Source organism: Trichechus manatus, unplaced genomic scaffold, assembly GCF_000243295.1.
Source record: "Trichechus manatus latirostris isolate Lorelei unplaced genomic scaffold, TriManLat1.0 scaffold00030, whole genome shotgun sequence".
Taxonomy (NCBI): Eukaryota; Metazoa; Chordata; class Mammalia; order Sirenia; family Trichechidae; genus Trichechus; species Trichechus manatus.
Genome location: NW_004443966.1, coordinates 13,180,806 through 13,196,273, shown reverse-complemented (window position 1 = coordinate 13,196,273; position 15,468 = coordinate 13,180,806). Strand labels below are relative to the sequence as shown.

General features: G+C 36.3%; 1 protein-coding gene across 3 annotated transcripts in view; it reads right to left on the bottom strand.

The window, feature by feature from the left end:
- The window catches only part of MAP2K5 (mitogen-activated protein kinase kinase 5), a 277,318-nt gene that overhangs the window by 139,888 nt on the left and 121,962 nt on the right, over positions 1 to 15,468 (bottom strand). For all 3 annotated transcript variants that reach the window (XM_004374690.3, XM_023729752.1, XM_023729753.1), the window contains exons 12-13: positions 12,260 to 12,321; positions 6,798 to 6,846 (exon numbers count right to left, since the gene is read on the bottom strand). In XM_004374690.3, coding sequence (XP_004374747.1) covers positions 6,798 to 6,846; positions 12,260 to 12,321 — 111 coding nt within the window. The remainder of the gene's footprint in view (positions 1 to 6,797; positions 6,847 to 12,259; positions 12,322 to 15,468) is intronic.

The window sequence follows — 15,468 nt, the reverse complement described above, 5'->3', positions numbered from 1 at the left end:
TCCAAAGAGGCTGTCCCATTTTACATTCCCACCAACAATGTATGAAAGTTCCAGCTGTTCTACATCCTTGCCAGCTTATGATATCAGTTTTTTCTTTAACTTTAGTGCACTCTCTTTTAACAGAAAAGAAAAGTAACAGGAAACTACTTCAGAAAGTTTGAAAGTTTAAGCAGCCTTGACTCTCTTTCTTAAACCCCACAAGCAATCCATCACAAAATTCTACTGACTTTACATTCAAAGTATACCCAGAATCTATTTCTCTCCACCTTCACAGCTTTCTCCCTGATTTGCGCCTCTGTTAACTCACTTGGATTACTGCAACAGCTTCCTAACAGCTGATTCTATCCTTCTGCCCCTGTAGTCTATTCTCAACTCAGCAGCCAGACTTACCCTTTCTAAACACAAGTTAGATCATGCTACTTCTCTGCTAAAACCCTGCTGTGGCTCCCCATTTCATTCAGGTAAAGCCAAAGTCTTCTCACTGGCCCCTAGGACCTCACTGCCTTTCTCTCCACCACCTTCCCTGTTGCTCACCGCACCTCCTTGGTGTTCCAGGAACACTCAGGCACATTCCCACCTTGTGGCTTCTTCTGTAACATTCCCCCATCTATCTACTTGACTACTCTCTCTTCTCCTTCAAGCCTTTGCTCCAATCTCATCTTCTTTATGAGGTCTAGTTGATTAACACTGTAACCTACCCTTTGCCTCCCCTAAGCTTAATCACTTTTCTCTATATTACCAACCACCTTCTAACACACTCTGTATTGACTTATGGATTATGTTTATTGTTTACGGTCTGTTTCTCAACAACACTCCATTTCCGCTAGAACATAAGCTCCATAGATGTAGGAACCTTTTGTTTTGTACTCAGTACTTAGTGGGCATAAAATAGAGTTGATGAATGAATGAACAACAACACTGGCCTTGGCATTTACAGTAGCACCAGTTGGAAGATCGGTGTGGGGCCAAGAGTAGAAAACAAAAGTAAAGCCAAGTATAGAAAACAACATTTCTAACATGCCTACTGAAACTACAATACTGAGTTTCTCTAAACACTAATCTACTTGGACAGCATTTAGCTCCAGAATTTCTGCAGAAATAGGAAAAAAAAAAAAAAAAAGCTCTCTTATTAGAGAAAATAAGTGAAACTCATCAGGTTCATGTGTATAAAAAATGTCCTGGGACACCAACTATCTAGGTTTCTTCTTCTATAAACTTCAGTGTCTGTATAAGACTTCCCCAGCTTGATTGCCAATTTTATTTTTTTTTTAATCTAAGTTCTATTCTCATTATCCTTCCATTTCTATTTTTTATCCTCAGGGAAAGAGAGAGCAGTTACTGCCAGGGCATTCTCACATCTTCCAAAGAAATGGCATAGGTGTTAATCTCGCATTTATGTTTGATGTGGGTAATGATGGTTATGACTAGAGCTGGCAGTTTATTAATATGCAGGGCTCTCACCTCATTAGTGGCGATGTATGTTTTGAAGTTAAGCTGCAATGTTTGCTGTAATGCTGGATCTGGCCTAACAGACTTTCTCACTGTTCATTTTCTTTGTTTTTACCCACAGTCAGTAGATGCTATACTTACAGGGCTCACACATATGCCTTTTGATAAAGACAATTTTTCCACAGTAGTTAATCTTCGCGGAATTTTCAAATACTTTCAGTAAGTATGTCCTCATGTGATGTCACATGTTCGGTTTATCTTAAAGAAAAGATTTTCACAACTTTTGACCCAGTAATATAAAGTATAATAAACTCTCTCCATGGCTTGATTTGTGAGTGGGGTATTCTTATTAACTAGGTAAGGTGACTAACTCAGTTATTAATAATAAAAACATGCCTGCATTAGAGTTGGATAGATTATAAAGTATGTGCACCTATGCCATCTCAACCAAATCTTAAAAATAGCAAAATAAACTTAATAGTAAAACCTGACTGAATACAATATTTGATGATTCATTATGAACAGAAACTTTATACTTCAAGTTTCAAAAAAATTTCCAGTTGACATAATATACTCCCAAATAAACTAACTTCTACCAGACCAACAAGCCTCACGGGATGAGTGGTTTGTCACCGCTTATTGCTCAGATTTCTTTCTATTCCATGGTCCTCAATGGATATACACTATAAGAAAGACTGCAGACTTTCAACAGCTTGTTTGGAATTCATCAACTATGTTTTACAAATTCTGTAATATACTACTTATATTTTTTATAGCTAGAACTCCTGGACCACATTTACATGTGAGAAATACTTTGCTATCATTTCTCATTCGGTATATGCTCATAATTATAAAGTTGTTGCTTTTTTCCTACCCTGGTTTTTAGGGACAGCATTTGGTAGGGAAGAAAATGATGATTAGTGGGGAACACAGGTACGCAGACCAAGACAAAGGAGAAAGGTTTAGATGGCTCATTAGAGTTCCTCTTTCCCCATCTTCCTTTCACTTTCTGTCTTCTCACAGCGTCTGTACCAGCCTCCCCCTCCTGCAGAAGGACCCTTGTCTTTGATTTGACAATGTGACACACATTCAGCTAGAATTCCCATCATCATTCATTTAGAAAAGGCAAAAATGAGTGTCTGTGCTTCTAAGAAGGCACAGCAATGAGTTTATATAGCAAAAGTGTATGAACAAGTATATTACCTATTTAATTGCCTTAGCTGAACTTAAAAGCTCTGATCTTTAATTGCCTGATTGAACTGATCTAAAAAGCTACAATTTTTTAATGAAGGAGAAAATTAAATAGCTTTTTGGTAAACAAAAAGACATCTTTAATGTTATTTTTATGGAATTCAAGTTATTAAATATGGACAAAACCTCTAAAATACTAAGTTAACAACTACTCAATCTAGAAGAAATTTCTTATTATGATGCTTTACAAAGTCTTCAGGGACACCTGGCTTCTTCTACTCTTCAATAAAAACATATGCTTTTAAATCCAGAAGGTAAAAGTTTCCATGAATAACTAAGAAACTCGAAAGCTAAACATATAAATACAGTTAATGGCGTGTATTACCGCAGCGTATTTATTTCTCAAGTTGAGCACCCACAACTACAGGGAAATAACTATTCATCTGCACTATCACTCATTCACTAGTCTTTCCACCTACACAGACAGAGATGCACATCATTCACTGGTATTTATTTACAAATGAAACTCCTTGAGCGATTTTGTTGGCCCACTTGCACTGCCCCTACTTGGTCCCTCAGGTATCTTCTTCAACAACTAGCGGTATTTCAAAATAGGTGTTCTCTGTGAGAATTGGGCTGGCCAGCATAGGCTGAAAAGAGAAGTATGGGCTCAGGATTCCCTTTTGAAACCTCCATGCCCTCCATCAGCCAAACCACTAAGGCCCTCGTGCATCACTGATCAAAAAACCCTCTAAATTGCATCCAGAGCTGGGAAGAAGGATCTACCTGCCTCTGAGAGGCTCTGGTCAACCACATCTGTGATCACATAGTGGCTGTACCAGGAATATGACAAATACACTAGACTTTATTCAACCATTTCTACACATACAATTCAGTGACATTGATTACATTCTTCTAGTTGTGCAACCATTTTCACCCTTTTTTTCTGAATTGTTCCTCTCCCATTAACATAAACTCACTGCCCTCTGAGGTTCCTATCTAATCTTTTGAGTTGCCATTGCCATTTTCATCTCATATAGATAGTTCTTAAAAGAGCATAATGCTTAAGGCAGATAATTTTTACTAGTTAAGCTAAACTATTGTTTGCTTTTAAGATGACTTCAAGCGACATTTTTGGTTTAAGGTTTAAAGATTAACTCAAGGCAATAGTTTCAGGGATTCATCCAGCCCCCTTACTCCAGAAGTCTGGATTCCATGATAATTTGAAATCTGTGTTCTGCATTTTCCCCCCTTTTGGTCAGGATTCTTCTATGGAATCTTTGATCAAAATGTTCAGTAATGGTAGCCAAGCACCATCAAATTCTTCTGGTCTCACGGCAAAGGAGGCAGTTGTTCATGGAGGCAATTAGCCACACATTCTATATCCTCCTCCTATTCCTGACTTTCCCTCCTCTCTTGCTCCAGGCAAATAGAGACCAATTCCTAGACTTTATTTTTATATCCAGACATAAATCCATTTGAAACATGTCTATCAAGATCTCACTTCAATTGAAAAATTCAATTTTTCTCCCAAACACAGAGTAAAACTAAAACCAAATAATTTGCATACAAGAAATATCAGAGGTATGTCTGATATTATCACTATGATTTCTGATTTTAAAGAAGAAGAAAAAAAAGATGATTGCAGAATAATTAAAATGTATTCCCCCTCCACTATAGTTCTTAGTGCTACTAACATTCCTCATAGAAAGTTATGGCTAGAGAGAATTCATTACAAGCCAGAATTACGCCGGATGCTTTGAGTATAGGATGATCCTAAGGCTCACTTTAATAATACCACCAGCATTTCCATGGCAAAGTACTTCTAATGAGGGCTTTGCTATTGAGAATTGATGTCTTCCTTTAGTTCTTTTGTCAAATGGATAGCAGATGTCCCTAAAAATCAATAAAATGACAAGAAGTGACCACTGGGTTAATTCCTATTAAGATGGCTATAACCACTTTATGGGTTGGTGGGTGTGAGGGAGCAGGGGCACAGGGAATGGAAACAATATAAGTCATTTTATGTTAAATACCATTTTCTCTTAATCTTGGTGGTGAAAAAGCCTCTGCTTTTCTTAACCCCACCAAACGTATTTACATACATATTTATACCCAGAGAAAGTAATACTGACACAACCAGCTCACTCTCCCTAAATCTACATTTTGCAGCAACTATACTCTAAAAATAGAAAGTGGCTTTTAGCATTTGGTTTACTATTCCATTTAATCAGCATAAATATCTTCAGGAACGGAAATGACATTTTACTTGTCAAAATCTAGATACCTTCCTCAAATAAGGATGGAGGATTTAAGAAGAATTTGGAATCATTAGGATATTAAAACCACCACCACAAAAAACAACCCTTAGTGATAGATGTGATACTACCATTGAAGACATCAGTAGGGTTTTTTTCTGTCATAGTTTATACCTTTTTTTTAAAAAAACTTTCCTTTAATCACATCTAATGTGAATGCTGTTGCATTCTCCAACAGCATAAAACCAGGACGAACAGATGTGTAGACTTACACAGTACTGTTAGTAACAGTAGGCCCTGAAGTTGCTTTGTTATAGTCTATTTCTTACTTAATAATTTGCTCCACAGACATTTTTGGAACATTAAAAAAGCAAAGGGAGGTTCCTTTTGCAACATTCAACAGTTATCTGATTATTCTCTTGTCTGTTCTCTCAATAGGCCAGGAGACTTTTTCTGATGCTTTCACCAATTCCTTACGTAAGGTTGCAGCATCAAACCCTGCCTAGCTTCGGGAGGAGGAGGGAGAATCACCATGAGCGCAAAGCTGATTCCTATGAGGTAGACGTCTGACATACCTACACTCTCCAACCTTTTTACCAGTTCTGACACCAGCTGTCCTCCCCACAGTACTCTCTACTTCTCTGCTGGATTCGGTAATTCGTAGCAGTGGCCACATGGAACTCACAGATGATACTCATGATTTTGTGGTTTATTAGGAAAGTAATGGGTCACAATTCAGGATCAGGGTCAACTTGGAAGTAACCAGATACAGGATACAGTCTGTCAATCAGGATAGCTTCCAACCAAGATAGCTCTCAATTCCTTCTTGGTCATGCCTGCAAGCAGGTTATGCTCAGGTCTCTGCTGCTGGGCCCTGCTTGGCCTGGCCTCTGCCCTGCTCAAGCAAGTGTTACAGCTCCTTAGCTCCACCTACACATGCCCAGAGGTATCCTACCCCACCAGCAAGCCTCCTGTCTGAAGGTGCTCAGTTCTCTCAGCTCCATGGGCTGGCAAGCCCCCCTGCAGCCATCTCTCACCAGTTTCCTGGTTCCTATCTTCTTACACCACTAGCACTCTTGCCACTGCCACACCGTCTCTTGCCCTCTTACAGCTCTCTCTCTCCTGGGTCTAGGAAGTTCTCAGCATAGGACCCTAGGTCTAAAGGATGTGCTCTGCTCCTGGCTCTTCTTCTTGATGGTAGTGAGGTCCTGCTGAACCTCTGTGAGACTGGCTCTTTTATAAGACTACTTCTCCCATCAAGACCATGGACTGACCAATCCCCTTGGTAGGCTACAGTCACTTTATTTGCATAGTAAACTGACCAATCCCTGCAAGGGTTTTATACACCTTATTTGCATAATAAACTGTCCAATCCCTTTGCAACATTGTGGCTTAGCAAATCATCTTGGCAGAACAACAAACCCAGAGCCAGAAATGTCATATATAAAGAGAAACTCATTACACTGCACCTTATCTAAAGCTTCATGTTGAAGGTATATCAAGTAATCTCTTAAGAAACACTGTATGGTGACATTGGATATGTTAATAAATGAAGGGATGTTATGGTATAGAAAGTGAACATCTTGGATTAACCAAAGTTAAGTAAGAAAAATGAGATCCTGTCATTTTTAAATACCATGAAATATCTTTTTATATGTTAAATGTGATCAGAAAAATACTATACCAAGTTTACAATCTCAAAGAGAGCAGCTGAGGGAGACAGCATGCAAATGAAATATAACATTTCTAAAGCAACCATCTTTTTGACCACCAAATATATCCTCTGGCTTAAATATCAGATCATTTATTCACCTGAAAAATCTAAGTATCTGGAAGAAACTTCCCCCCATCCCAGAGGTCAAAAAATATTAAGTCAGAGTTTATAAACCCAGTACATACCTCTATGTAAAATCTTTAAACTCCACAAATAGGTAAGGCCTTTAACAACCTAAATTTAGGGAAGAGAAAACAATATAATTATTGTTTTTATAGAGAATTTTCCACATTTCAAATATATAATCATATCAACCATAATTCTTCCTTTAAAACTCAGACAATAAGCATTTATCAAGCATCTCCCATTTCTGTTCCAGGCTCTGTTGGAATGCCAAACATATAAGCCATAGGTTCTTTCCTTTAATGAGCTTACAATGTTCTGAAGATAAGGTACCTGGAATGAAAGAAACAAGTATATGTGCATATAAGATGATCTGGAAGTATGTATACTAAACTCTTAGTGGTGGTGCGGGTGAGGGAGGAGCAGAACTAGAACAAATGGGTAAAATCTTTCACTTTTTATTTTCTACACTCCTATATTTGAATTGTTAAAAAATCATGACATTTATGACCAAGGCAAGGTATTTTAAAATAGTGAACTAATGAAATAAGGCAGCAAATTCCAAGAATCCAGTAGGTGAAATAGACAACCACTTTATCCCACCAGTAGTAAAGAAGGGCTTTACCAAGGTGCTGTGTAAGTTCTTGATCCAACCAATGTGAGAAAAAGGGAAGAAAGCGTTCAGGCCAAGGTAAAAATGTATAATCAGCGTTGGGGCGGTGTACCCTTAAAAAATATCAAGGTCATAAAGACGAAGACACTATTCTAGATTAAAGAAGACTGAAGAGACATGACAACTAAATGCAATGTATAATCCCTAGACTAGATGCTGAAAACCAGAATTTTTTTTCCTTTTGGGTATAAAGGATATTATCGAATAACTAGCAAAAATCTGAATAAGGTCTGCTGATTAGATAATTATTAGTTTCTTGATTTTGATCATTATATAATGATTATCTAAGAGACTATCCTTGTTCTCAGGAAACATACCTGAAGTATTTAGGGGTAAAGGGCCATGATGTCCAAAACTTATTCTCACATAGTTCAGGGAAAAAAAAAAACCTCAACAGGTATATAGATTTTTAAGCAAATGTGGTAAACTGTTAATAATTAGGGAATCTTGGTGAAGCATTTGTGGGGTTCTTTGTACTATTCTCATAACTTTTCTATTAGTTTTAAATAATTTCAAAATAAAAAGCTACCAAGATTTTTTTTTTTTTTGAAAAAACACTGGGGTAGGAAAGAACAAAGTTATTAAGATAATCATCATAAGTCAGTCTGGCATAAAGTACATATGTGAAACAGTCATTTAGATAATATTGAAAAGGTAGGTCAAGGAAATAAAATGAAAAAAATACAAACATCCTAATTTGGATTTGGATTTTTCACTTTAATAGCCTGAGTCAAGACTAATTAGTCAAATGAAACACTGGAAAAAATCCTTCCAAGACCCTAAGTACATGGGCTACAAGAGCTACTTTCTATATGAAAATTTAATCAGTGGACATCATTAAAACTTTAAAAATCCTTCTATGGAAACTTCTGTAAAAATAGATGCAGATGCTTTATTCACAACTATGGACTTTGCATGCACATGAATGTGAACTTACAAATTTCAAAGATGACTTCACAATTAGGTACCAGATATAATGAACAAACTACTATATCGCTCAAAATTCCTGTAAGAATTTAGAAGTACCCATCAGTACAGAAAATTTTAGGTCAGTTAGGGCTATAAGATCAAGAAAGCTATCATGACGAGAAGTAACTGAGTCATTTACATAACTTGAAAATAATAAAGGGACTGGGGGTTAAACATGTAAGGATTTTAGTTGATCGATACAGACTAAGAGCAACAGTAAAGGATGGAAACACAAAGGGAGAAAACCAATTTCCAAATATCTCACTGAAGATCGAGAAGACAAAATCTATTATCAGTGAATGCTGGGCAGAGGTTAACATATTTTAAATGTTCTCATAGAGTGGAATGTACTTTTGAAAGACTTGCTAATATGGTATGATCAATTCCACCATAAGCATGTATATTCTAAGAGACCAGAATAAATCTTTACAGCACACGATTTCTTCCAGAGTTTGAAATATTTGGCAGTGCAATAAAACACACATGTGCCAGACAGTAAGGCAGTAAAAAAGAAAGTATCATGACATTAATAAACTCAAAATATTATTTATAAAATTAAATAATATGATTAACTTTATCACAGAAGGAAACAGGACAAAATATTCCTTTTAACACTTATAAAACAATAACTTCAATAATGAACACAATTTTCTCTTTGAGAAGCAGCAAAAGGTCATCTTATTTAGCATGAAAATAAACCATCTTCTGAGTTCTGGGAGTATGGTTAAACTACTCAACTTATAAGCTCATCTATATATATAAAACCTGCCTGTTAATAGCACATCACTAAAAATTGGTCCCATATAGAATGCATCATCAGAAAACAGACAAGGGGAAGGCAATCTACCATATACAGGCTGTCAGGCAGAAAAACAGTAAATACTGGTTTTATGATTATTGCTTAAATTATAAATTTTGTTAGAGGTTTAAAAAGAAAATATTATCCTCCTATTTTTGTTACAAAAGACTATATTTTCCTTTTAGAGGCATATAAGTATCCGTGTACAAGGGAGCTAAAAATCTGTCCATTGCAAATCTAAGGAGTATTATTGGTATTCAGTAGGCTAGGCTTCACAACAATGACTTGACAAAGCCTTGACACTAACAGTACTTATATCTGCTGTCAATCAGTCACTCCTTGACATGTCAAGCACACATCCTTTCAGGGACAACTTCAATCAACATTAGCACTCAAAATACAGTACACAGTGTCACTGCTTCAGAAATGAGAGGAAAAATAAAATGTGTTAGGTGACAAGGAAAGGCAGAATGGCATTCCTCTTTATAGGAGACCAAATTCAAATGGAAAGTAGAAAAAAAAAAAAAATCACTGAGCAAGTTGGAAGGCTGAAATCAGCTAGTTTATACGGATTTCTTCTTCTGGGAAAAATATTCTCTTGCCATATCCTACAACAGAAAATTTGAACAACATGTCATACATAGAGGCTGACAGGGGTCTATCCTGTAATGAACCTTGGATCTTTGGACCAGACTTGCATGCCAGATGATTAGAATCTGGAAAATAAAAATTTAGGGGAGGGAGGCATACCTAGATGTGGTTGTAACACATGAAAAGAATATGAAGCAATCTCATATGTTATTCCATTAGTCTTCCATTTTTTCTTCTGTCTCTCTTTTTTCTTTCCTTTTTATTCTGTGTTTCCTTTTCATTTCCTCCTCCTTCTTTTTTCTCATTGTCTTAGGAAAGCAGAGTACAAGAGCCTGGGGTCTAGAGTTAGACAGCCCTGTGTGTAAATTACTACTAACTAGTTATATCACTTAGGGCAAGTCTCTTGCATATTTGTAAATACGTTCAATAATCCATACTTTACAGGGTTGTTGTAAAGACTAAAATGACATAATATTTGTACACAAAGCATCTAATAGTGATTGGCACAAGGAAGTATTTAATACAGACCTGATTCCCTCCTTTCTCCTTCTGATTCTTTGCTTCTGACTTAGCAATGGCACCTATGCACTTTCTGAGCCTCGCTAAGAGAACTCAAGGGAAAGATGTTCATATTGTCTTCAGAACACTATACAAGGATACTGGGAACCCAACCAGGCCGTAAGGACATTTATTTTACCCAATTTGCTAGGTTTATTTTGATTGTTACAATTCTCCCACTGTCAGGCATTAGCCGTGTGTCAATCTAGGGTCTGTCAACTACCACAAAGGATTATTCAAGTTTGTAGCCTCTAGAATACACAAAAAGAATATACTTTGGAGGCATTACACTAGCTTAGGCCCTGGCAGAATTTATAAAAAGTAATAGAAAAAGAGAAAAATTATCAAAAGCACTTCTACTCTAGTTATTGTCAGTTTTCCTTGCTGACATGGTAAGCCATAAAAGCCAGAGAAACTGAACATTTTAGAAACAGGGGGAAAAAAACCCACACACAAACACTAATTTAAAAAAAGAAAGTGAGGATTAGTATAAACAATGCTCTGGACTAGCTCTTATTTTAAATGTCTTTCACTAAGATAATTATTTTCTATTACTCAGTGGGCAAGCCCTGTATTTGAAGCAGATTATTTTTTTCTGCTGACTCCATTCACTTCACAGGCTTCACACCCCAGCAGAACTGAAAAGACCAGTGGCCTTGTGTGTATGCCCTACTCAAGAGGGAGGTAAGATTTATGAAGTATAGGAAGAAGATACTTCCCTACTGAAGAAGGCAGATTTCTATTTTTGCCAAGTTCAGTAGACAGGTAATTGAGTATACAGAACTTATATATACTTTTTTCTTTTTCAGTTGGTATCCTTGCCTTTTTTCACCCTTTATTATACGTGTTATTAAACTTTAGAGGCAAGAACTGCCAAAAGCCACAAAGCATTCATTCCCCCAGAGATTAGAAGAAGAAATGAAACATTTTTATTTTCATCTAAAGTAGTGATTTAAGTACTCAAATTTCATACTAAACTAATCTACCTAAACATGCAGATTAGAAGCTACTTAACAGCAAAAGCATCAGAAAAGAAAGTTTTCATCACCCTGGGAAGTTCACACTAATAATTAGAAAGAAAAAAGGAAAGCTGTGAATTACAATGAACTAAGACTAAATAAGTGTCCATGTTGGATTAAAGGATTTGAGTTGTCAGTTTGATGTATAATGAACGTGAAAATCAGCCATTTAATTAAATGGTACATCATATAATCACTTTGTTCTGCATTAAACTGCTTAAGTTATCAGAGTGCCTTTAGTTTAGCAATTGTTTACTATTACACCACCCTATGACCTCTCTTAGACACTGTTTGGCCTACATTGTCCCAAATCTGAAATCTGGATCTGATATAGTATTGTTTGGTGTAGTTGGTATTTTTCAATAATTTACTAGCAAACAGAAAATAGAAAACTGTTTTCAATGATACAGGGAACAAATTCCTAGATAGAGTTGATAAAAAAGATCTTAAAAACCAGTAACATTAAAAAAAAACCTGTAAAAATCATTAAGAACAAAGTAGTATTTTTCTTTGACTGTTTATTTTAATAACATAAATTTTAAAAGCATTTTCTAATCATATGCCTATAACTACAAAATATCTAATTTTTTTTTTCTTTTTGAAGAATTTGGATATTTTATTAGTCAACAAGAACACTAAGACCCCAGCAAACACATGAAATTGAAATAGGTCAGTGTACCCCTAAGTCTGAAGGATGTTATATGACTATGTCATTACCATAGGCTGGTCTATGAAAAGAAGAAAAGATAAAAATAATAACAGCAGAAGAGAGTTGAAAAGGTCCTGGCAGCCAACAGTGACTGCAGACAAAAGGGGGGAAAAAAAAACAAACAAACCTGAGGATATAGGGAAATTAAATCTTGACTAGTAAGATTAAGTCACCCAAATTTCATAAGGTTGAAGCCATATACTCACTGCTACTGCAATTCTTCCAAGGACATGCTCTGGAATTTTTCTATATACATCCAAAGATCCCCCTGTAGAGACAAACATGTTGTGTTACTGCAAATGAAATGCATTCATTGTGTGCATTTTTTTTCTTTTTACATCATAATTGGCTGTCTAGTATAAAACTAGTTTTTAGTTCCAATTTTATTTCTGACATAATCATACTTCCAGATTAAGTATAATGAATACTTCTACTTTATCCCCAAGTGTATATCACATATAGGTAAAATTGGAAGGAAAAGTAAGAGTTCTGTTATACAACTTGAAGAACGTAATCAATGAATCAGTGTCACTAAATGGTATATGTAGAAACTGTTTGAATTGGTGTATGTTTTCCTGTGTGTATTCTCAACAACAAAATAAATAAAATTTAAAGAAAAAAAAAGAAAAGTAAGAGTTCTAGTAAAGGGTAGGCTAAGAAGCTATACTTTATGTAAACTTAATACATACATAAACCTATAAAGATAAATACAGCAATCACATTTAGGTCTCTGTCTTGTGTACTAGTTTTTTCAAATGTAAACCAGGGCCCTATTTTAGAATTTTCTTATTAACCAAACAAAAGCTGGTGAATAAAAAGGGCAAAATACACATAAAAAATAATTTTAGGAAGGTGGCAGTGTGAGCAGATTTAAGATCCTGACCCTCCTAACACAAACACCAAGAAAAGCAACTAGAAGTCTATACTCAGACCTTTAAGAACTCTGAAATGGTGGGCAAAGGACCACAGCAAGGACTGCAAACTGAATCAAGATAAGGACAAATCTCATATGGCAGGAAAAGCACTTCTTCTACTGTCCCTAGCCCTCTCCCTTCTAGTGCAGCAGAAGGACAGCTGCAATGGAGTTTCAGCCACACCCTCACCCAATGCATGGCTCTCCTGTGTACTGGAAAGGGCTCCAATCTCTGGCTCTGAAATAAATAGGACAGATCTTGCTAGCAGACTTTTTAGGGTGTATATTCTGATGAGTCTAGAGATAGTCTGAAAGACTGAAACTTCAGTCTGGCCAGAATCAGAGCTTTCACAGAGCCGGGAAGGGAGCGGTGGCTAAGGACTGAGGGCTAAAGCTGCCAGAGAGTGATTTAATCAGTGTGTGCTTTCTGATCAGTTTGGGAGATGCTAAAGGACTGAAACCTTGGTCTGGTTGGAAGCAGAGCCCTCACAGAGCAAGGGGGGAGTGGTAACCAAAAACTGAAGGCTGCACTCCCCTGAGGCAGATTACTTAGTGTGTTTTCTGATTTGTCTGGGAGCTACTGAAGGACTGAAACCTTGGTCTGAACTGAGCTGAAGATATCACAGGAAGGGAGAGGGAGTGGTAAGAAAAGTCTAATGGGTATGCCTGTCTAAGAGTTTCTTGCAGAAATTAGCCCCATCGAACACACCATGTATTTGGGGGAACTGAGAAAGCTAGGAGTCCTGGTGGTGCAATGGTTAAGCATTCGGCTGCTAACCAAAAGGTCACCAGTTCGAATCCACCAGCTGCTCCTTGGAAACACTATAGAGCAATTCTAGTCTGTCCTATAGGGTTGCTATGAGTCGGAATTGACTCTATGGCAATGAGCAAGAAAGCTAACATCTTGTAAAATTTTAATCTCCTGATTTAACAACAACAAAAAAAATCACAAGGCACATAAAGAAACTGGAAATGACGGCCCATTCAAGTGAACAAGATAAAGGGAGAGAAATCATATTTATGGAAGCCCCAGTGATGAACAGATTGGAAGAATATAATACAACAGTTTTAAACAAGCTCAAAGAACTAAAGAAAAACATGGACAAAGAACTAAGAATATCAAGAAAATGATACATGAACAAAATGAGAATATAAATAAAGAGGTAGACACTACAAAAAGAAACAAAACAAATACTGAACTGGAAATACATCATAACAGAAATTTTAAAAAATCAATGGAAGGATTTAAAATCAGATTTGAGCTGGCAGAAGAAAGAATCAGCAATCTAGAGGACAAGGGAATCAAAATTATGAAGGCTGAAGAGCAACAGGAGAGAAGGCTCAACTCTGCTGAGAATAGCTAATGGAAATATGAGATACATCATTGGAATCCCAGAACAGGAGAGGAGAATGAAAAGAACAGAAAGAATATTTGAAGAAATAATGACAGGAAGTTTCCCAAATCTGACAAAGGACATGAATTTATAAATCTAGGAGCTCAATGAACTCTAAGAAGGATAACCTCAAAGAAATCTACACTGAGACACATTATAATCAAGCTCTCAAAAACTAAAGATAACGAGAGAATCCTGAAAGCAGCAAGAGAGAAGTGAATAGTCACACACAAAGGATTCCCAATAAGATTAAGTGTCAATTTCTCCTCAGAAACCTTGGAGGCCAGAAGGCAATGGAATGACATATTAAAGTGCTGAAATAAAAGAACTGTCAACCATGAATACTATATCTGGCAAAACTGTCCTTCAAGAATGAGGGTGAAATTAATAGACACTAATAGACATTCCCAGGAAAACAAAAGTTCAGAGGGTTGTAAACAGTAGACTTTCTCTATGATAAATGCTAAAAAGAGTCCTTTAGATGGGAAAGAAAGGCCACTGGACAGTCATTCAAAGTCAAACAAAAAAGAAAAGATCTCCATTAAAGGTAATTCCATGGGCAAATATAAGAGCAAGTTTAAAGATATTTTTGCTTAGTAATTCTAGTTGTTATGGTCTTCATGCTTTATAATGACAAATGCATAAAAAAGTATAAATATACGTTACAGCGCATATGATTTATAATGTCTCATAACGTAGTAACATGGAGCATATTATTCTTTTAAAATACAGTTAAGTTTATTTTGCAAATACAAATATTTTTATATGTCAAGTTTTCCTACAGCTGAACACCAGATAAAAAGAAATTAAAGAATTTTTCCTTGTGAAAGTATCGCATATTATATATGTGTATATATATAAAAAAAATCTGTTGCTGTCAAGTCGATTCCAACTCATAGTGACCCTATAGGACCGAGTACAACTGCCTCATAGCGTTTTCAAGGAGCAGCTGGTGGATTCGAACTGCTGACCTTTTGGTTAGCAGCTGAACTCTTAACCACTGAGCCACCAGGGCTCTCCCTCTCTCTATATATATACATATGTGTGTGTGTGTGTGTGCGTGTATATATATATACACATATATACGTGTGTGTATATATACATATGT